We start from the raw sequence: 20,931 nt of genomic DNA, 5'->3' as shown, positions 1-20,931 counted from the left end.
GTGTAAAAAAAAAATCCGAGTTAATTGAAAGCTGCAAAATTGCGATTAGCGAGTATTTATTGGTTTAAGTGCACATTTATAGTCTCATGTATATGCGTTTGCCTTATTTTTGCATTTTAAAAAAAATATTTTGTGATATATTTAGGGCTTGTTTAGCCATGAAAATTGTGAATGTTTGAAAAATATAGTTTTTGTTTTCAAAACAACTGAAAAACTTGAAAAATACACTTTGAGTAAGTTTAAGTGTCTATCTGGTCACCTTATAAGTTTATATGCCTATCTTACAAAACATGTCAAGTTTAAGGGTCCATCTAGGTATTAAGCCAAAAGAAAATGAGAAAAAAGAGGAAAGAGAAATGACAAAAAACGTGGAAGAAGAAAGGAAGAGGAGGAAGGGCATAAAGTGGTGGGGCCCACAATATAATTATAATAAAATACTCCCTCACATACCATGTCATATTTATGTCTTTGTAAAGTTTTTCATTCGAGCAAGGTTGCTAAAAATAAAATGACAGACACAATACTCTCCCTCTTTTCTGAACTTAGAGAAATAAATATATAAATTGTAGATATTATCTTTTTGCATATGATAAAAATTCACAAGTTCAAGTGGCAAAGTAAATTCTGCACCTAATTTGATTAGTGATTAGTATTTGGTGTTTATGGTTTGTTGTGACATCTGGGAGTATATACATAAAAAATTTATTGCACAAGTGACAACCACCTAACCCCCTATTGAGAAAACCTGGACAAAAGTTTACTTGAGGGAATACCATTATACCAACCCGAATGAACAAATCATAATCTTATATTTAATAATGACTATATTAAAAATTTACACTAAAATATTTGATTTGTTATATAGGAAGTGTATAATTTCACGGATACAGCATTACCAAACTAATCTCCTTTTTAAATGGTAGACGAAGATAGCATCATAGTATATAATATAATATAATATAATATAATATAATATAATATAATATAATAGAAACCTCAGAGACTTTTCATTAAAGTTCTTTAGTAAATTGACGAATCTAATCTACCATTGACTTTATTTACTACAATGTCGAAGGTTATGCACGTATAGATAGATATTACTTGGACTTTTCTAAAGGACCAATGCATGTTTCAAACATCCATAAAAAAAGGGTCATTTGCTCTTATGCCCAATTTTGTGCTAGGATAAGTTTATTCGCATCATAATATCCCACAAGTTATGCTCCGCATCCTTAAAGAACTTATCCCTCACATGCATAAGTACGATTTTGAAGGGCAAAAATTAAAGACCAGCCCATTTGAAGAGAAAATCGTGCAATTAAATGTAAAGAGAAGGCTAAGAGAGTTTAAGTTTTATGTTTTGAGAGCAAAAAGACACTTACACAATTAAAATCAGTCAAGTAATATGTACTTACACATAACTCTATTTATAGTTGATAACATATAATAATAGTAATTAAATAACTTATTATTACCTGAAGTCATATGGCTGATGTAAAAAATATTTACGCTATCAATCTATATAACTTAAATTTAAAGGAGAAACCGAGCTTATTGGCTTAATCTTTTACCTTGTTATATATAGAGTTTAAATTTTGTGCACTGATGACATTCCACAATTAGATTACTTATTAAGTGGCTATATGTAAATCTTTTGATAAACATTAATCAATAATCTGATAAAAATCGTCACTACTCTACTATCACATATTAAGATTCAGTAACAATGTCAACGGAAATAACTTAAGCCCACATATTAATAAACAGATTAGTCAACCCTTTACATTATCAATGTCAATTAATATCAAACTAAGAAACTTCATAAAATGGTCATCACGTTGGCAAGCAATCTGACATACAGTCTTCAACTTTAACAAATACATGAGTTAGTAGCCTTCACGTCATTGATCCAACACATTCAAATCAGACTAAACAACTAATATCAATGCCATGCCAATAACTATAAATAGGTATCAATTCAATTCCATTAACATCATCAAGAAAACAGTCCAAAATTCACATAAGATGGCAATTAGAATCCAAGTTATCCTAATCGTCTCATCGCTCCTTCTGGGCCTGGCCCTTCCATTGACATTCGCATATGATCGTGGCCCGGCCCAGGCCCAGCCCGTTGAGACGACCGTGGTGATCGAAGGAATGACCTACTGCCAAACTTGTGATACCTACGGTTCATGGTCATTATCAGGAGCTAAGCCAATTGCATCAGCAAAAGTCAGTGTCATATGCAAAGACTACAAGAAAAGAGTAAACTTTTACAAGGCATTTGAAGCAAATTCATATGGTTATTTCTATGCTGAGTTGAATGGTTTCAAAATGGGACATTCTTATCTTGACCATCCACTTCATTCTTGTCGTGTGAAATTGGTGTCTTCTCCTCAAGAAAATTGCAATATTTTTAGTAACATTAATTATGGTCTTAATGGTGCACCACTAAGATTTGATGACAAAGTAATTGATAGAAGTGATTACAAGGCCGTAATTTATACTGTTAGTCCGTTGGCATTTCGACCAACTTACTGCCCTCCTAAATAAGAAAGAAGTTCAGGCTTGTCACTTCCAAAGTCTTCGAATTGACAGTATCTTTCAGATATCTTAATATCTATTTTACCGAATTTTAATGTTTTTCGTCAAAGTGCTTTCGGTGGTCATTTTGTTTGGATTGGGTATTGAATCTCTATCCTTTGTCTAACCGAGTTTGTTGATACTTCACTGTGTTGTCAACTATGAGTTTGTAGATTGTGTTTTTGTTGTTCTTTTTTTTTCTGGTCCAATGTGTTAGCTATCTACAAGAGTGTTGCACTATGGTTTTTGTCCTATATACTGAACCTCAATTGTATGATATTATTTCTCATGATTTTTGTCCTATGTGCCAAACAACCTATATTGCATGATATTCGTACTTTTTGTTCTATTTTTTCGGAGTGAAAAATCCAGTGAGATAAAGTCATTTTCTGGCTTTAGTTGTTTTTTAAGAGAAATCGGCTAACATTGATAAACATTTTTTTTTTGGTTTCCCATCCGGTGTCCAGTATTCGTATTGAAGCCTAACTAAATTTGGAACGCGTGTTCCAGGGCCCATCTAGGTACAGCGGTCCCAATAAAATATTTTCATTCTCAAGGCTCAAACCTGATATCTCTGATTAAGGGTGAAGGGACCTCAAACATCCTGTCACAAACCATGTTGGTAGCATTGATAGACTTTATTGTTACAAAACTTCGAAAATAATTTTACCGGATTATTTTCATAACTTGGGTGACTATTTGACTAATTAACTCATTTTTTTCGTTAAATGGAAGCTCGTGAAAATCGGTTCCTAATTCTAGCAATCTCTTTAGCTGATAGCTAGGAGGACAAACCTGTCTTGCCCAATCTTTTACGAACTTTATTTCTTTTAGTCCCAGGGAAAACAAATTAAAGACTGCATTACGTATATATCAACCATCTTATTCCGATGATAAGTCACTTATGTTTTTTGATCGTTAATTAACTCCAACTAGGGAAGGAAATTACAACTACTAGTGTTAAAGTTGTCGATATTTGGCTACAAAAAAAAAAAAAAAAAATTGACGGTTTCTATTGGTTCTTTTTCAAATTGAGGGTATTTTTGTTCAGATATAACTTCTACCCAAAGAAGTGGTTAACTTTCAATTAATTCTGAAACTGCAGTTTATCTTCAAATAACAATGGTTAAAATCATTATTTGTAAATTTTTCCGATGCTACCATTGTGTGCATGACAATGCTGTCCATTTTTTTCCACCTTGTTTGTACCAGATTTCCATACATCCTTAACGCAAAACAAATATGAATCAGTGGAACACTGAGTGAGAACAATAAAAAAAGGAATCTTCACATTGGGCAATGAACATAAATAAAAAATGAAAATGCAGAACTTGGTTTCAACTTTATGTTTTATTTTAACTTGAGTAATGAAAATAATAATGTGATCATAGAAAAAGATGAAAATTATGTCATCAACTGGCTTCCTTTCTTCTAATTGTCCACTGTTCGAACTCCAAGCTTGTCTAAAATTGAACAGTTGCATATATCATAATGAAAATCTTCTCCTCGATTAGATTTGTATGAACAGAACCAAAACATTTTAAATAAGAAACAACAGAGGCTCATACCTCCTGTCAGGAAACTATGTGAAAATAAAATGCAATCATTTATAGCAGCTGGTTATAACATATTAAAGAAAACATTTAACATGAATTTATGAAAAGCATACCTGGAAAATTACAACACTTGGGAACTTAAGAACATTAGCAAGCCAACCCAAGAAAAACCAATAAAAGCAATATAATGCATCTTTACATGGTTGTCTAGAACAGAAAATATCCTCAATTTGCTGCGTAACTGCAAAAAAATGCCTCTTCTAAAAGAATATTCCAAGGAGATATCAACACACTATGACACACAACAGAAAAAATTATTTATCGTAGTCTCCAGTTGTGCCTTTCAGCAACTAGCTGCAAGGTAATAAAGAAAGATCAAAGAGCAAGACTAAATAAAGGAAAACTAAAAAAGCCCGATTGTGTCCTCTCTTCGTAAAGTTTGTTTACTTGTTTACACCAGTGTGGTAACACCGTCAGATTAGTAGGAACCCATAGGTGGCATGCCGAATGGAGGCATCGGAGGCATTCCCATTCCACCCATTGGAGGTGTTGGGGCTGGAGCAAAACCTCCACCCATACCAGCACCGCCCATACCTGGCATTGGCGGAGCAGGCAAAGCGAGAGGCAGCAGTTGTGCATACATATTCTGCAACCAAACAAATGAATAGGATTAGCAAGGCCTGGTTGTGATTACAATCACGTAACAGAAATGGTCAATTTGCCACAGGCATGCATGTGATGTGGCCTTTATTAAAACATTACCCACGCACTGCGCAACTTATGTTGTCTCCCAGGCTAAAAAGAAGGAAAATAGGCAAATAATGCCGTCAGAGACAAGTCAATAACTACCTGCTGCTTCATAACGTCCTTCTCTTCATTCTCTTTGGCTTTTGCTTCTTTTTGAGCCTCAATCTTATCTTTAATCAGCTCATCTACCTTGCCAGTGTATTCACGGATAAACTGCACCATGAGAGAAGGACCCGAATTAGAATGTGGATGCAGATAACACTGGACTACTGGAAATTAAAAAAACTAAGGCAGACAGCAAAATGATGAATGGGAATAAAAGAGAAGGTGCAAAATGACGAGGGGAGGATAAAAGAGAAGGTAGAAGGTATGCATTAGAGAGGCATGACTAAAAAGTACAAGTCTCTAAACTTTCCCTCAAACATAATGACATACCTAAAAGAGGAATGAGACAGAACCGTACAGAGGTTAACGAAAAAAAAAATTACTTGCTCTAATTACTGATGAAAAAAATTGTCATGTTCTTAAAATGCCGAGGCAGATCAAGGGCTTAGGACGTAGACTTGTCAAACAAGTAACCAATACTAGTCTCAGATTGGTGATTAGACTTCCTTGCAGAGACATAAACTTTAAAGAGGTATACCATAAAATGTCACGGATGCAATACAAGAGCATTCAAACCATAGCTTGACGCCCACCAAAATGTAAATAGACTCTATCAATAGGTTTACCAGAGGAAAGGACACAACTAATGCAGATATAAATCTCCCTACGAGCAAATAAGGAAAAACGAAAAATGCAAGACTGTACAAACAGACAACGCAGGCGAGGAGTTCAGTGGGTACCTGTAATAGATAAGGGAATGCGAAGTCGATCATATTATTCATCCATGCTAGCTCAAGGGCAACATCTGGGCGAATCAAATCATAACAAACAAATAGGCATGATGCAAAGCACTCTTTCTTTCCCTGCAAAAGCACACAACAAGAATTAGAAGATCGAATGCATTTTCCACCACCGTAAATATTTACAGATCAGATGAGCTTTAACCCATGCACCATTAATGCAATCAAAGTTACTACTCTTGGACTAGATATACCATTTCCAAGAAAAATATAATAGAGACTCTCTGTTAATTACTTCCGAGCGCCAAAAATAAAATAAAAAAACTCCCTCGTTCTTTAAACGTTGAGGACAACAATATGCGATCCTTGGAAAGCATAGCCACTCCCAGGCCAGATACAGGATTAGGGTTGCTGTGAGTTTACAGCCAATGGAAAAATAGTATCCATATAGCTGATCCAACTAGTTTGAGATTAAATTCATTGATTGATTACAAGTCCAAGAAATGTTAACAGACCAAGTTACCTATCTAGTAGCCATAAATTGTCCAAATAACAAATTATCAGGATCTCCAGGGCACCACAATATTTATCCCCGCGACCACATCTACCCTTCAGACTCAAGAGGGACCTTCATGGTTGATAACAGTTATTACATACTTATGTGTTTTATCAGATGCTCAATGCACCGGTGCAAGAATTGACTTTCTTAATTCTCTGGAATTTTTCATCTCTTCCCTCATTTTTTTTTGGGTGGGATGACACCAACTAGTTGGGATATAGCTTAGCCATGTTGAAACACTTACATTAAGTGTGGTAATTGCCAAAATATTTTTAGTTTGTTTAAAGAGTTTTATGCCCTGGTGAGAATAAGTATGGGAGTCTAACTAGAGAACCTCTAGAGTAAGAAAACTGGTAAGTCCTCTTAGGAGATAAATTCTCGAGCATTAAAATCGAACATGAGCAATATATTAGATTCATATAACCGAGCCCAATTATCTTGGGATTATGGAGTTGGTACTTGGTAGTGGTTGGGGGGAGAAATGGAGGATAGTACAGGTGAATCTTGAAATCCTAACCAAAGGTACCTGTTCAATGAAGTAAACAAGCAACTCCTCAGCAAGTTCACGATCCCCAGATTGTGAGGCTGTTTCCATTGCGTCTTTGTATAGATTATCTTTCTTCGATAGAGCAATGGATTGCTTCCACCGGCCAGCCTTTTTGTAGATAGAAGCGGCGACACGCCTCATCTCAAGAAGCTCATGTTTCTCAATCTGCGCAAGCAGAATAGACAAGAAATGGAACTATTATCAGACATATGATAATGACGAAGAAAAACAATTAAGTGCAACCAGCCGTCACCTTCTGCGCAAGCCCAATCTGATCAAAATTATCATGCAATTCAATTGATTCACGTAGTCTGTCGTAGTCTTCTTCTTCAACATATATCTCATTAAGGGCCTCATTCACAGCAGAAACATTGTTGCTTTGAACAGCAATCATATAAGGCTTCACTAGGCGAAGGTGACCCGCCTGGTATCAATCCCACAAAAAAGAAAAAGGTGTTAATAACAAGAACATATACCAAATAGCAATCCAAACAATCATTGTATGTAAAGAGTTTCAATGATAAAGTAAGACCTTTCTCATTATATCCACTACACGTGTGTGGTCCACCCTAAGTGCTAGAACATTTAAAACATCATTGATGAGATCAGGATGCTCTTTCAAATAGAAGTGGACGGCCTTGTAATAAAGCTCCACATTAGCAACTTTTACAATAATATCTTTGAACTGCATATGATCCCAAGCCTCTGGAGAATGATTCATAACAGTAGTGGCAGCATTATCAAACTCATCATATTGGATATACAAATACGTGAGTTCCTTCCAGTGTTGCTGCTCATCACAGGCACGAATAAGCTTCGGAATGTTGAGACGAGTGGAGAATAATTTAATGTGTTCCATGAGCTTTTCATGACGGTATCTGGCATATAGAACACCAAGTTCTGTGAAGATACCCATATGGGCACGTTCCAAACCAAGCCCACTCTCCATAAGAGAGATTAATTCATTAAAGCATCCTCTGTTTTGGTAAAATTCACTCACTTCCTCCAAGTCATCTACCTGCAAAATCAAAAAAAGATACCACCTATCACCAGTAGTCCCGACGATCTCCTTACATTTTCGATAAGCAAGTTCAAAAGAAATACTGATAAGCACAATAGAAGAAAAAAGTGAAAGCTACCTGTACTATGATGTTAAGCCCACAAATTTGAGCTAAGCGGAACTCCTCAGCATCAACACAAGCAAAGCAGACTTCTTTCCATGTCTTTGCACTGTTCGCTTTACGTGCTGCATCAACAGCACCTTGGAATTGATTCAACTTTATTAGAGTGCTTGCCAACTTGGCCCAATTAGAAATAAAAGCAAATATGATCTTTGCCGCCTCATACAAGGCTGCATCATACAAGCGATCGCCAACATTTGGTAGATTAGCAACATTTGGCATCAGAATGAATTCTTCAATGTCACCCAATCGATCGATCTTAGCATAAGCATAAATGAGTTCACTGTCAACCTTGGGCTCCTTGGTCTTTTGCCTTACCATCAGCAAATACTTCACTAAGTCATGATAAACATCAGCGTCCTCTGCAGCATGAATGACATCCAGAAATTGGGTGGCATCATCTGCGCGAATAAATGATTCGATCGCATCACTCACTAATCCCTCTCTGAGTTGAACCTTAGCCACCTGGCTCCACACAGCATCTTCTTCAACTCGGAATGCAAACTCCACAGCTCGATTTATATCACGAATACTGTCAAGCAGAACATTGACAGCCTGAACATTCAAGTTGAACTTCTTGAAGATTGCAAAAGCTTCTTCATAGAGCTGTGCTTCAACAGCAACCTCCCCAACCGCAGGACCATCAAAATTATCAAGCCTATTAATATAATCCATAACTCTAGATGGATCAGCCTTAATGGCTGTCAAGATAAGCAAATTCTGCAGATTAAAGTTCCCACTAAATGCAGAGTTTTGGAGCACAATCTTTTCAAGAAGCTCAATCAGTTCATGGGGAAGATCAGCTGTCATGAAAGCTTTAACCGCTGCAGAAACTTGTTCCGGACTCTTGCTTTCAGGCAGAGCAGTGGAGACAACTTGATCTATCAGCTGCCTTCTAAACTCGTTCTCAGGGTTAAGAACTTTCTCCCAAAGATCACCATCCATTCTCTCAACGACATACCTATAATCATCACAATAATGGGGTTTGGTCATCTTCAGGAATCTGATAAGTAATAAACCAGCAGCAGGAGACTAACAAAACACAAACCTTGCTTGAAGTTTGAACAGAGAGTTTTTAGTTGTTACATTAATAAGTTCATCATCACATTGCCCTCTCCTATACGCCACAACAGCAAGGGTAGGATCGCGCTTCTCACAATATTTACCCACAACACGAGAGTCATAGTACGGGTTGGTCGTGAGGAAATGCTCCGGGTTGTTATTGCTATCTATGATGATCTTACCCAGAGCATTGTGTACATGCACATCTTGGCTTCCTTCACTGACAAGATGCTCCAAGAACTGTGTAAGCAGCCGAAGTCGGTTCCTGACAACAAACAGGATAAGCTTAATACCCAAATTTATACTGACAATCTTAAAGTAGATGTAACAGGAATAGACAAAAACCTTTTTTCACATTCAGCCACAAGGGGCTCAACAGGAAGCAGAGAACGAACAGAAAGGATCAAGCCTTTAATAAAATCCTCAGGACACTCGTCATCTAAAAGCTGCCCCACAACTAAAGGAGCATTTCCTGGATTGACCTGTTATGTAGAGGACAAAAGCTTGTAAGTCACATGTTAGGAAACAACTTCAACAAAGCAAGTACTGAACAGAAGTTAATACCAACCTTTTGAACATAACCCTCAATATATCGTAGCATATTGTTAGTGTATAGGTAGTGTGTGAGATCAGGAACAAAACCAAAGCGGTCGCAAACATTGATTAGAGGTCGAGCATCAGGAAGTTTGGCTTCCATCAAGAAGTTCTTGGTCTTTTCAGGGTCGTAGAAGTTAGATTCTCTTGTCACGCGCTCAACCTCCTTGATTTGTCCAGTCCTGGCAGCTGCCTCAATATACTTAAAGTGGATATCAGGATCCTCACTGCACAAGGCCCAAAAGAATAATTAATTGACTAAAAATTAAAATTAGCCAGTACAAAATGTCCTATCATGAGTACACACCTTGAACTCAAATATGATCCCAAGAAGAAGTACAGCCCATCGTATGACTTGAATTGCTCAAAAAGCTTAATGCAGGCATCAATACCCAACTGCTCACAGTACTCTTTTGCAACCTGAAATTAACGCAAGCATATTTTAATACAAGTATGTTACAATTCACAAGAACCAATGATCACATACATTGTCACAAGTATGTCACAATTCCCAATAATCAGCTATGCCAATATGAAGCACCAGACTCTGCGGGAATAAAGTAAATAACTACCTGAACTATTATTTGAAGGTTGCCTTTGATATTGATCGCCAGAAGGTCCTTCATGCACTCAAGTGCCCATTCACGTGAGACAGTCCCAAAGAACTCAACCAGAGCCTGAAACATACAATAGAACTAAATACACGGCCAACAACCCTCAATAGTAAGTCAGTATGATCACTGGAGCATACCGACCTGAGGCTCAATCGCATGTGTATTAACAATGACGCGCTTGATGTCAGGCAGTTCACTGTAGTGCTGCAGAAACATACATAATTAACCAACTTAGTAGTCATATATTATGGTAAGTTAAACTCAAAAATGCTGAAAAGATCAGTAAACCTGCAAAGCCCGAATGTAAAGACCAGCTTTTTCACAAAGTTGAGCAATTCGTGGTCGATCATAATGACTGAACATTCCATTGGCTAATATAGCATCAGCAACATTCGGGAAAGTCACAAGGTTGATTTCCAAGACCTGTATACAACAAATTTTACAGCCTAAGCAAAATGTATAAGCAGAAAGATGTCCCTTAATGAGAAATGGACAGAAACCTTAGTCTGCAGAAAACCATGCTCTGGAAGGTTGGGCTTCAGAACATCTAACAGAAATGCTGTTGCCTCACGGATCAAGTTCCTCTGATGTCAATATTTCAGAAAGACAGAACTATCATCAGCTGGTACGTTGCACCTCAGAGAAATAATAATAATAATAATAATAATAATAATAATAATTATTATTATTATTATTATTATTATTATTATTATTATTTATCAAGGCACCTCATAGAATTTATTAAAAGGCTTCTGAACCACACATCAGCGCATTTAACATCATTAAGCAGTAATTAACCTGAAGAAATAGGTCAGTGATTGTATTGTAATCAATAGGACACCCTCCCTCCATTTGAGACATCATGAGCGCAAAATTAACAGCACCCTGCAGACAAAGACCAAATAATTCATCCTCAATAGCAACAACTCCAATTCCTTCACTTTCATTTTGTTTCAGGAAAGAAGATGCAACTTTTCCAATGTAGGAACAATACTAAAGTGATAGCATTAAATAAGACATACTCTCTCCTTGATCAAAGAAAAGCAAGAAAAACCTCTCAAGAAGAAAATATACATGTAAAATTTGCACCATGTCAAAGACTGAATTTGGCATAGAAACTATGAGTTAATCCTGTTAGACTGACTACATGAATGTAGCACCCCGAAAATTGAAAATTTTTGAAGTATTTAAAATGCATTCGGAAGCTATTTTACTTGTTTTTGTGTCAAGAGTGGACACTGATAAAAAACTATACTTGTTTATAGGTAAATATTTGCACAAAGAGAACTGGAGGTGTATGGAAGTATACAAGTATGAAAAAAGGGCCAAAACTACCAAAAAGTAGGAGAAAAGATCACCCTGGGAGGGGCGGGGATAGTGCATTTAGGCCCCATAGCAGCTCAAAAGAAAACACATGAGCTGCTATAGAACTCTACATGGCCGAAGGATAAAACCAATCGTGCTATGGGCTCGCTGGCAGCTCCATAGTACAACCACAACAACATACCCAGTTAAATCCCACAATGTGGGGTCTGGGGAGGGTAAAGTGTACGCAGACCTTACCCCTACCTTCCGAGGTAGGGAGGCTGTTTTCGAAAGACCCTCGGCTCAAGAGAAAACATGACGAAAAAAGGTCAGATAAGGACGAACTGTTCAAAGCAGTATGAAAATGAAACTAACGGAAGCGAAAAAGCCATGATAAAGCAGTCTGCTGGCAGCTCCTTAGTGTGAAAGCTAAAACAGCTCGTGTCGTGGGCTCCCATAGTAGCTCCATAAAACGAGGCACGTATTTATATGAACGGACCAGTTTCGGGGATGGAGAAACGCCACAACATCTTTGCAAATCTGAGAGCTTTTTGAAAGGGAATCAACCTAGGATTCTACTACACCATGCAAGGTATGATTTCAAACAAGTGTTGTGATCTTGATCTCAAAGTGTGTTAGGAAATCCAGTTACTAAAGTTAGTCTTATGCGATCTTGTTTGATACTCGGCATATTTTAAAGATAATGACATGGCTATGATGGTGCCTTTTGGCCTATGTGAAACATGTTGAACTGTTTCCTATGCTCAGTTGACTAATGTCATGTTGCATTAGGTTAAAGGCCTATATTCAGAGTGAAGGCAACACTCCCCAAGTATGTTGTGGTAGGGTTGCCCAAGGCTATAGCCTCCATGCTTGTAGATCCACATTTTGTATTTTGGAAGTGAGGACGACACCTCCAATGATATGTGTTATTGCCGAGGAAGAGGCCTCCATGAATGTAGAACCATTAGTTATTACTTATTAGTTTCAATTAGTATGAGATTTTACAATGTTACAGCTAAGTATTTTCAGTTGCATGAATATCTTCTCAGTTAATGCAGTTATCTGGTATTTCAGACTTGGTATTCAGTTACACTTACAGTTACAGTTCCAGTTTTCAATTTCAATTTATGAAATAGGTATCATGTTCATACATTTCATGCCTCTCCCTCCACGAGGTAGGGGAAAGGTCTGCGTATACTTTGCCCTCCCCAGACCCCACCTGTGGGATTACACTAGATATGTTGTTGTTCATACATTTCATGTTGTTTTATCAGTAAGTCTTGTCCTGCCATTTAATGAGTAGTCGATGAGACTTACTGAGTACTGTGATGGTGTATTTAATTCGAAAGGGATTTTTGGATGCAGAGACAGGTACCTTTGAGCTCGGTAGCCGCAGCTAGATCCCGCACCATCCTTGGCATCTCACTCGTCGCTTGGCGTAGTACCTTATGATATTTTAGATGGCTCGTGATAGTATTTTGAGTTGAAACATTCAATTTTATAACTTTCTATACATTTTTATGAGTGTTAGTTATCAGCTACGTGGTTCATTCGATATTTCGATGGGGGTAGTTAGTCGGGTACTGATCACATGCCCTTAGATTTGGGTCCTGACACTGAAGCTTGTAGAGGAAGGCGAGAAGTTGATAAACATATTACTTGTAAAACCATTCGCAGCATACCTGAGGATCGGATCGAAGAATTGTTTGCAGCAGGAACAAATAGTCAGGGGTATATCCAACCTGTATCAAGAAAAAAACGAGTTACCAATCTCTGAACGTTCTGATATAAGAAAGAATATGACTGTCTCAGACAACTAAAAAGCAGTCAGTAATAACCACAGAAAAGCGTGCACCACTAACCTGCTTCGAGTATATCAGAATCTTGTCAAACTCCCTGCGCTCAGCAAAAGCGGCAACAACTTTTGGTGTTGCTCTTGCTTTGATGTATATCTTCAAGGCAAGGTCATTATCAACAGTCTACAACAAAAAGCTTACTGTTGTCAGTAACTTAAGTAACAGAATACTTGCACGAAGGAAATCTATTATAAGTGGTGAACAACAGAAAAATTGAATCCTGTCATTAACCTTCACAAGGTCGCCAAGTTCCTCACTACACTCTAGCTTATCCTCAGCCAACCAGTTCTCTAAGAGGTTCTTCTTATTCTGGTTGACAACAAGTCGTGAAAGTTCCAAAGACTCAAATGCATTGAGCTTCCCTTTAGTCAAAAGTGTACCAAAGTACTGCAACAGAGGAGGTGTTTGCCCTGCTTGAACAGGCACACTCTGCAAATAAGACAACATAGCATATTATTTTTCACAGGATAGGACATTAAGAAACATATTCAATAGACTTTGCGATTCTCTATGACCTTGAAGGGCATAGGAAACAACATGAATTTGGTAACAAAGCTTCTTTTTTGAATGATAGGCTAACATAGCCAATACCTGAAATTTAGCAACGGTATCCCGTGTACGGAGTATGCCTTGCGGGGATTCTGCAGCAAGCTCAGCAGCCTCTTTGTACTTAGTTTGAGCAAACAACTCTTGGAAGCGCTGGACAACCTAATGCCACACAAAATTTATAGATGTGAGATCATTGTGAAAAGCAGACAGCAACAAATTCCCAACATGCTGAATCCATCAAAACCACTGCTTTTGATAAATTTGCCAACTGCTAATCATAATCAATCAAAGGGAGAGACTTCAGGCAATATAATACCATTAGCCTTGCAGAATATTGTTCTACCAGATGATATCAATAGCAGCTAATTAACTAATTTCATATTTGATCTAGAAAAAGGAGATGCATTTTAAAGAGCAAAAAACCATGTATATACTAGTTAAAGGTATGAAAAAGTTCCACAGACAAGACATAGGACATTTGAAGAAATAGCGACACTTCATCCAGTCATGCAATCAATTCAGAAGATAGTGCATTCAGAAACAAGGTTTCAACTTACCAAATTCTCAGCACCAGGAAGGTTTCCTCTTTTGGCAAGATTGACAGCAAGCTCTAGATTATTCAACTGCAACAAAGTTTGTACAGGATGGACATGAATTCATCAAAAGTTTCTGGAAATGCATCTACAACAATATACATGATACCAGAAAGAAAAGAAAATACTTACTTGGCCACTGACAAAAGGAATAATTGTTGCTTCATTTACTGTGGCTAGCAACACTTGCCCTCGCCTGTTGACGGCATAGAAACCGCCAATTGATGAAGCTTCTGAAGTCAGAAAAATAGGATCTGGGCTGATCCTATTTCTGTACACTGCAGTAGCTGTTTCCAAGTCATAGACAAACAGAAGCCCAAGCTTTGTGATGACATAAATTAAACCATACTTATGAGAGATCTGCAGAAGTAACAGAGGAACTGTGTTACAAGAAACTGAATTCTTTTAGCACAACAAGAAAAGACAAAGCACATATAGAGAGGAAGAAAAAAGACCTGCATGGCAACTGGGAAATCCTCAGCAAAATCTGGAGGAAAGAAAAGATCTGCCTGCTTCTTTGAAAATGAGGGTTTCCCTGCAAATTATTAACTCATTAGGAAACGAACCAAACTTTGTCAGGCAATGTTCTCCACAGAAACTCACTAAAGCAATGTTCAACTTAAACTAGTCATGAAAAAAGGAGGTACTCACCTGGCTGGGCACCTAGCTCAATGACATGCAACTTTGATGTAACCTGTCCAGCATTTGAGGTTTTTGATGCAAAAGAAATGAGTATGGAATCCCTATCATTTCCAGGTACCTGTTTAAAGCAAAGAACAGTCAGAACAGGAAAACATGGAAGCAAGGCTGCCTGACAAATCAGGAAGTTATTGGGAGGAGCTTTTCTTACTCTTATTGAAGCAAATGATGCAGCATGAGCCTCAAGAGCTTGACTGCGTTGCTGATCCACTGAAAACAGTTGCATATTCCCTTTAACCAGTTGGGGCCTCTAACAATACCAATCAAAATGGACAGCCAAAGACAATAGTCAATCTTCATTGAACATTAAATTAAAATTAAGAGAAATCATTGGGACAATAACAAATATCATGATTAAATGACATGTCTCTACCAAAGTTCAAAAGGTAGCATATAATTGAGCTTAAAGATCTTTCGGTTCATTTCCCAATACTGCAAGATAACCTTCTTAATATCCAAATTTCTGTTGTAGTGTCAGAAGAATTTTCAAAACTTAAAGATGGTCATTTTGACTTGCTGCAGCTGAGAACATCCAATAGCACAGCAACAGAACTCTTGCAGTGCAATTTTATCACCAAAAAAAAAAAAAAAAAATGAGTGCAATAGTTGAACATGGCCAAATTGGAGCAATAGTTGAATATGGCCAAAATGGAATTAATATTACAACAAATTGAGGACGCAATGAAAAAAGTGCAGAATCACATGATTTTATATAGGCAACAAATAATTAAACCCTACATGATGTTTCCCAGTTTCCCCCCTTCCTAAGGACACTAAGGAGAATGCTATCCCGAGCTTCTGCTATCTCTATCCGTGCTTTTTCCTTTCTTTGTTCTTTTTTTTTTGTCCTTTTCTTTTTCTTTTTTCTTCTCTTTTTGTTTGTTCTTCTCTAGACTCATAAGACTCTAGAATCTTGAATTCTCCCTCTTTACCTGGGACAGTACTAGTGGGAGAAGAAAATCTGGTACAAAAGAATGAACATCAAAACTAAGATTTCCATTAGCAACATAGCTTAACATTACACACCTCTGGCGAACCTGGAGCAATTCCAATCAAAACCAACCATTTCTCTGAAGGATCACATCGGTAGTTGATAATTTGGTTGTTAGCTAGATTGGCTGTTCTATCAAACATCTTTACAGGCTCAGAATCACCTGTACAACGAGAATTTGGGGATCTTAGGGTCTAGGGACAACAGTCAACCATCTAAAAAAAAAATTAAAACAGTAAGTACAGGAAGGAAAAACAAAATAGAGCTTCTCCAGGTGAAACGGAAGAAGAAAAACTGGCAATATTAAGAGTGAAAAAGAAAAGGGGAAAAGAAAACTTTACCTTCAATTGACCAATGGTATACTGAGGTTTGTGTGACAAGCCCTAACATCTTGGGGGTAATCCACTTCCAGAAAACAACCTGAGCAATGCATTGAAAGTTATATGAACAACATCATAATGCAGAACAAGGGATCAGATGGTCGATAACAGATGTAACTAAATGAAAAAAAAATCAAATAAAGATTTATTACCTGCTCAGGCATCTGATGTGATTTAATTTTCTGCTTTGCCTCAATATTGAAAATTTGTAAGTGGTCTTGGGTAGTTCCTGGGACTTGAGCTTCAAGGAGAGAGGATTGCTTTGTCAGCAAACATATAAAATAAAAATAAAAAACCAGAACTGACAGGTCAGTCCCTTCGCCATGCCTAAAAATGAAGAATAACAACCATTTTACTCATACAACTTCCCTGACTCTAATTTAATAAGGTAATATCAAACTCAATCCTCGTCAAGAAGGAATCCTAATCAACCTCAACGTATTCCTATGAAAAGTACCTCTCTATGTCCCCTTATTTATTACTTTAATCAATGACCAAAAGTATGCTTGCTTCCTTCCTATTGTCTTTTGCCTAGTCTCAAGTTCTTTCGCATATCAGGATGATGAATAAGAAAAGAAAGCCTGTTCACTTGAAAGTATGAATAAGCAAACAAACTAACAAGTCAATAAATAATAAATAGCACTAGCATGTCCGGCATTGTTAGCAAAAATTTAGACAAATCAACAACTTGAGCTATTGCAAGAACCATTAAAAACTCTTAGCAACGATCCCATACCTTTTAGAGCCAAAATTCTGGAATTAGGATTCATAAGAGCAGAGTCCGCCGTAATTGGACGCCTCAATGGCTGCATTGGCATGTTCATATCAATAATCACCACACTATTTTGTGGTGCAGTCTCCCGTACACATATGTACTTATCTGATTCCATGGTAACATTGGTGAACGTAATGAACTGCGGATTGACCCCTATACTTTGCAACTGCAACACCGATGGACACAACACAAAATTCAATCAAAAATTAAAGTTCACATAGAAATTGAATTTCTCGATTCAAAATAATACTATAACCTAGGTCAGAAATCTGAGAATGAACTGATATCATAGTTCTAAGCCACACTGCACAGGTTTAAGTCACCAGAAACCATGGGGAATGAAGATTTTAAAAGGAAACGAGGACGAAGTAGACCTAAAATCACTTCGAAGGAAGTTGTATCGAAGTACCTAGGGATTCATGCAGACTTAACAAATGATAGGGCACAATGGAGGAGAAAGATCTATATAGGACATACTTATTAGTTGAGAATATGTTTTAGTTATATTAGCACTTTTACTTTACGTCCTATACTTTTCTAGGAGTTGTTCAACCTTTCAGTGAGGATTCAGGTAACCGACCCCAACTTGCTTGGAACTGAGGCGTTGTAGTTGTTATCATTGTTTTTTAAGTTCACATAGGAACTGTAGTTCTCACATACAAAAAATATCATAGCCTAGGTCACAGATCAGGTAATGAACTAATCTCATAGTTCTCAGAGACATTTTGTATGTGCCAAGTTTCCAGAAACACCAGTGAAGAAAAGATTCATCCAGATGTCAATTTACATAAAAAATTAAGTTCTCATTTCGAGAGAATGTTATGACCTAGACGCATATCTGGTAATGAACTAATAACACAGCTCCAAGCCACATGTCATGCATGCTAAGTTGCAAACACTAACAAGAGTACGAAATTCAATCAACATTTTATATTCATAGACTCTTGAGCTTGGGATTTAAAATAATACCATAACCTAGGTCACAGATCTCACACGTCTAAGTTCCCAGGATCAGTTACAGCTTATAAGAATATCAAATTCTGTCCAGATTTTAAATTCATGTAGAAAGTTAAGTTCTCAATCCAAAATGATATCATAACCTAGGTCACAAATCAGGTAATAGCTGACCACAATTCTAAGCCACACTTTACACGTGCTAAGTTGCTGAAAGTAGTACCAATATTCAATCTAAATTTTAAATTCACATAGAAACTTAAGTTCTAGACTCAAAATGATAACCTAACATAGGTCACGGATCGAGTAATGAAGTAATATCATAGTTCAAAGTCACAATTAACACGTGATAAGTTATCAAAAACACAAATAAGAACACGAAATCAATCCAGATTTCAAATCCACACACACACTTAAGTTCTTAATCCAAAATAATACCATAACCAAGGTCACAGATCTAGTAATGAGCTAGTATCACAGTTCTAAGCCACATTAGAAATAATACCATAGCCGATGTCACAGATCTGGTAATGAGCTAGTATCACAGTTCTAAGCCACATTTCAACGTGCTATGTTGCAAGAAACTCTAATAAGAATACAATATCAATCCAGATTTGAATTTACATGGAAACTGAAATTCTCAATCCAAATAATAGCATAACCAGGTGGCAGATCTGGAATCAATTATCGCAGTTCTACACATACTACTTTCCAAGAAAAAAACGAGTAATCACAGTTCTGTAACCCATATTTGGCTCGTTATAAGTTGCCAGAAATACTAAATTCAATCCAGAATTTAAATTCACTAATCTTAAGTGCTCCATCCAAAATAATATCATAACCTAGGTCGCAGATCTGGCAAATGAAGAGCTACTACAGTTCTAAGCCACATTACGACGTACTAAAAACATCAAATTCAATCCAAATTTTAGATTCACACAAAAACTAAAGCTCAAATATTGAATACAATATCATACCAAAAATCCAGATCTTCAATCAACTCATATCACAATTCTAAGCAACATTTCACACGTGAACCAGTAGTAAGAGTAGCAAATCAAGGATACTAAATTCAATCCGAAACTGAAGTTCTCCATCGAAAATAATATCAGAAGCCATGTCGCAGATCTGGCAAATGAAAAGATACCATAGTTCTAAGCCACATTTCAGACATACTAAAAACATCAAATTCAATCCAGATTTTAGATTCACACAGAAGCTAAAATTCAAATATTGAATACAATATCATAACTAATATTCTAGATCTTCAATCAATTTCTAAGCAACATTTCACATGTGAACCACTAGAAAGACTAGCAAATCAAAGCAATTTCAACTGCTAATATTAATTCGCAATAAGACTCAAATCAGTATCTAGCACGGCTAAACAAATCGTTGATAAAAATGTTAAATCAAATATTGAATACAATATCATAACCAAAACTCCAGATCTTCAATCAATTCTAAAGCAACATTTCACACGTGAATCACTAGTAAGAGTAGCAATTTCAACTGCAAATATGAATTCGAATAAATCGCAGAGTAAAATGTTAAAATCAGAAGCCAAAGTTCAAATATTGAAGACAATATCATAACAAAAGTTCCAGATCTTCAATCAACTTATATCACAATTCTAAAGCAACATTACCACTAATAAGAGTTGCAAATCAAATCAGTTTCGACTGCTAATAAGAATTCGAATAAATCGTTAAGAAAAAAACAGTTTAGACGTACTAAAAACATCAAATTCAATCCAGATCTTCAATCAATTCATATAACAATACTAAAGCAGCATTTCACACGTGAACAACTAGTAAGAATACCAAATCAAAGCAATTTCGACTGCTAATCTAAATTCGAACAAATCGCTCATTAAAATGTTAAATCAGAGTTTAAATAGTTACCGTTAAGGCCTCTTTCATAGTGATCGGAGCATTAGCAGCCGCCATGATTAATGGCGAGAGATCTCAACCGTTGATATGAAGAAAAAGAAGAAGAAACCCTTCAGAGAGGGAAAAAGAGAGATCTAGACAGAGAAAAGGGGTGTAGGAGAGGTTCCTTTTTTGAAGAGAGAGATGGTTATTAGTGGGGAAGTGATGATAGTAAACGACAACGTGAAAAATTGGATTTTTTTTTTTTTTTGGGATGAAATTGGAAAAAAATAATCAATTGGGAAAGAAAATAAAATTTTGAGATCGAAAAGTTCTTATTGTTACTTTTTTTTATATTCACTTACAATATAAAAGAATTATAACTATTTTCTTTATTTTATTATATATGTTATATTATCTTTTATTAATTTTATATGAAAATAATAATATACTTAGTGTGATTTTGGGTACGAAAAGGTGGTCGATATGATGAAGAAATCCTTCGAACCTTTCCAGGGGAAAAAGCAAAAAAAAAGGAGAGGAAAGAGATTTAGAGAGAGAAAGGAGGTGAGAGAGAGTTCTTTTGAAGAGAGAGATGGTTAGTGGGGAGGTGATGGTGCAGGACAATGCTCAAAAGTGGAATTTTTTTTTGTTTTTGTTTTTTTTG

The 20,931-nt window shown here is 36.6% G+C and overlaps 2 protein-coding genes across 2 annotated transcripts; one reads left to right on the top strand and one right to left on the bottom strand.

Moving 5' to 3' along the window:
• The first annotated feature begins 2,157 nt into the window (after window positions 1–2,157).
• LOC132639174 (non-classical arabinogalactan protein 30-like) lies at window positions 2,158–2,553 on the top strand. The gene has a single exon (XM_060355651.1). It carries the CDS (start codon window positions 2,158–2,160, stop codon window positions 2,551–2,553), a length of 396 nt encoding a protein of 131 aa, XP_060211634.1.
• A 1,733-nt stretch (window positions 2,554–4,286) lies between these two features.
• On the bottom strand, window positions 4,287–20,474 carry LOC132640404 (clathrin heavy chain 1). The gene is made up of 30 exons (XM_060356989.1): window positions 20,298–20,474; window positions 17,401–17,605; window positions 16,817–16,905; window positions 16,626–16,704; window positions 16,320–16,447; window positions 15,445–15,543; window positions 15,246–15,354; window positions 15,050–15,129; window positions 14,727–14,954; window positions 14,559–14,624; window positions 14,044–14,160; window positions 13,684–13,881; window positions 13,459–13,575; window positions 13,279–13,338; window positions 11,087–11,173; window positions 10,789–10,872; window positions 10,577–10,711; window positions 10,430–10,492; window positions 10,247–10,351; window positions 9,982–10,094; window positions 9,649–9,901; window positions 9,426–9,562; window positions 9,067–9,345; window positions 7,977–8,979; window positions 7,370–7,855; window positions 7,091–7,261; window positions 6,817–7,002; window positions 5,732–5,854; window positions 4,989–5,099; window positions 4,287–4,785 (listed from the first exon to the last, which is right to left on the bottom strand). Exons 1-30 carry the CDS (start codon window positions 20,340–20,342, stop codon window positions 4,618–4,620), a joined length of 5,124 nt encoding a protein of 1,707 aa, XP_060212972.1. The 5' UTR covers window positions 20,343–20,474; the 3' UTR covers window positions 4,287–4,617.
• Window positions 20,475–20,931: the final 457 nt, after the last annotated feature.

This window comes from Lycium barbarum, chromosome 5 (assembly GCF_019175385.1).
Source record: "Lycium barbarum isolate Lr01 chromosome 5, ASM1917538v2, whole genome shotgun sequence".
Classification (NCBI taxonomy): Eukaryota; Viridiplantae; Streptophyta; class Magnoliopsida; order Solanales; family Solanaceae; genus Lycium; species Lycium barbarum.
This window is presented reverse-complemented; position numbering and strand designations above follow the sequence as displayed.

Excerpts from the sequence above, each read along its gene's own strand:
- LOC132639174 (XM_060355651.1), top strand. The coding sequence starts at position 2,158 with ATGACCTACTGCCAAACTTGTGATACCTACGGTTCATGGTCATTATCA.
- LOC132640404 (XM_060356989.1), bottom strand. The coding sequence starts at position 20,342 with ATGGCGGCTGCTAATGCTCCGATCACTATGAAAGAGGCCTTAACG. Across the intron at positions 13,339-13,458 it reads TTCTGATATACTCGAAGCAG|GTTGGATATACCCCTGACTA; the intron begins GTTAGTGGTGCA and ends TTCTTGATACAG. Across the intron at positions 8,980-9,066 it reads CTGTTCAAACTTCAAGCAAG|GTATGTCGTTGAGAGAATGG; the intron begins GTTTGTGTTTTG and ends TGATGATTATAG.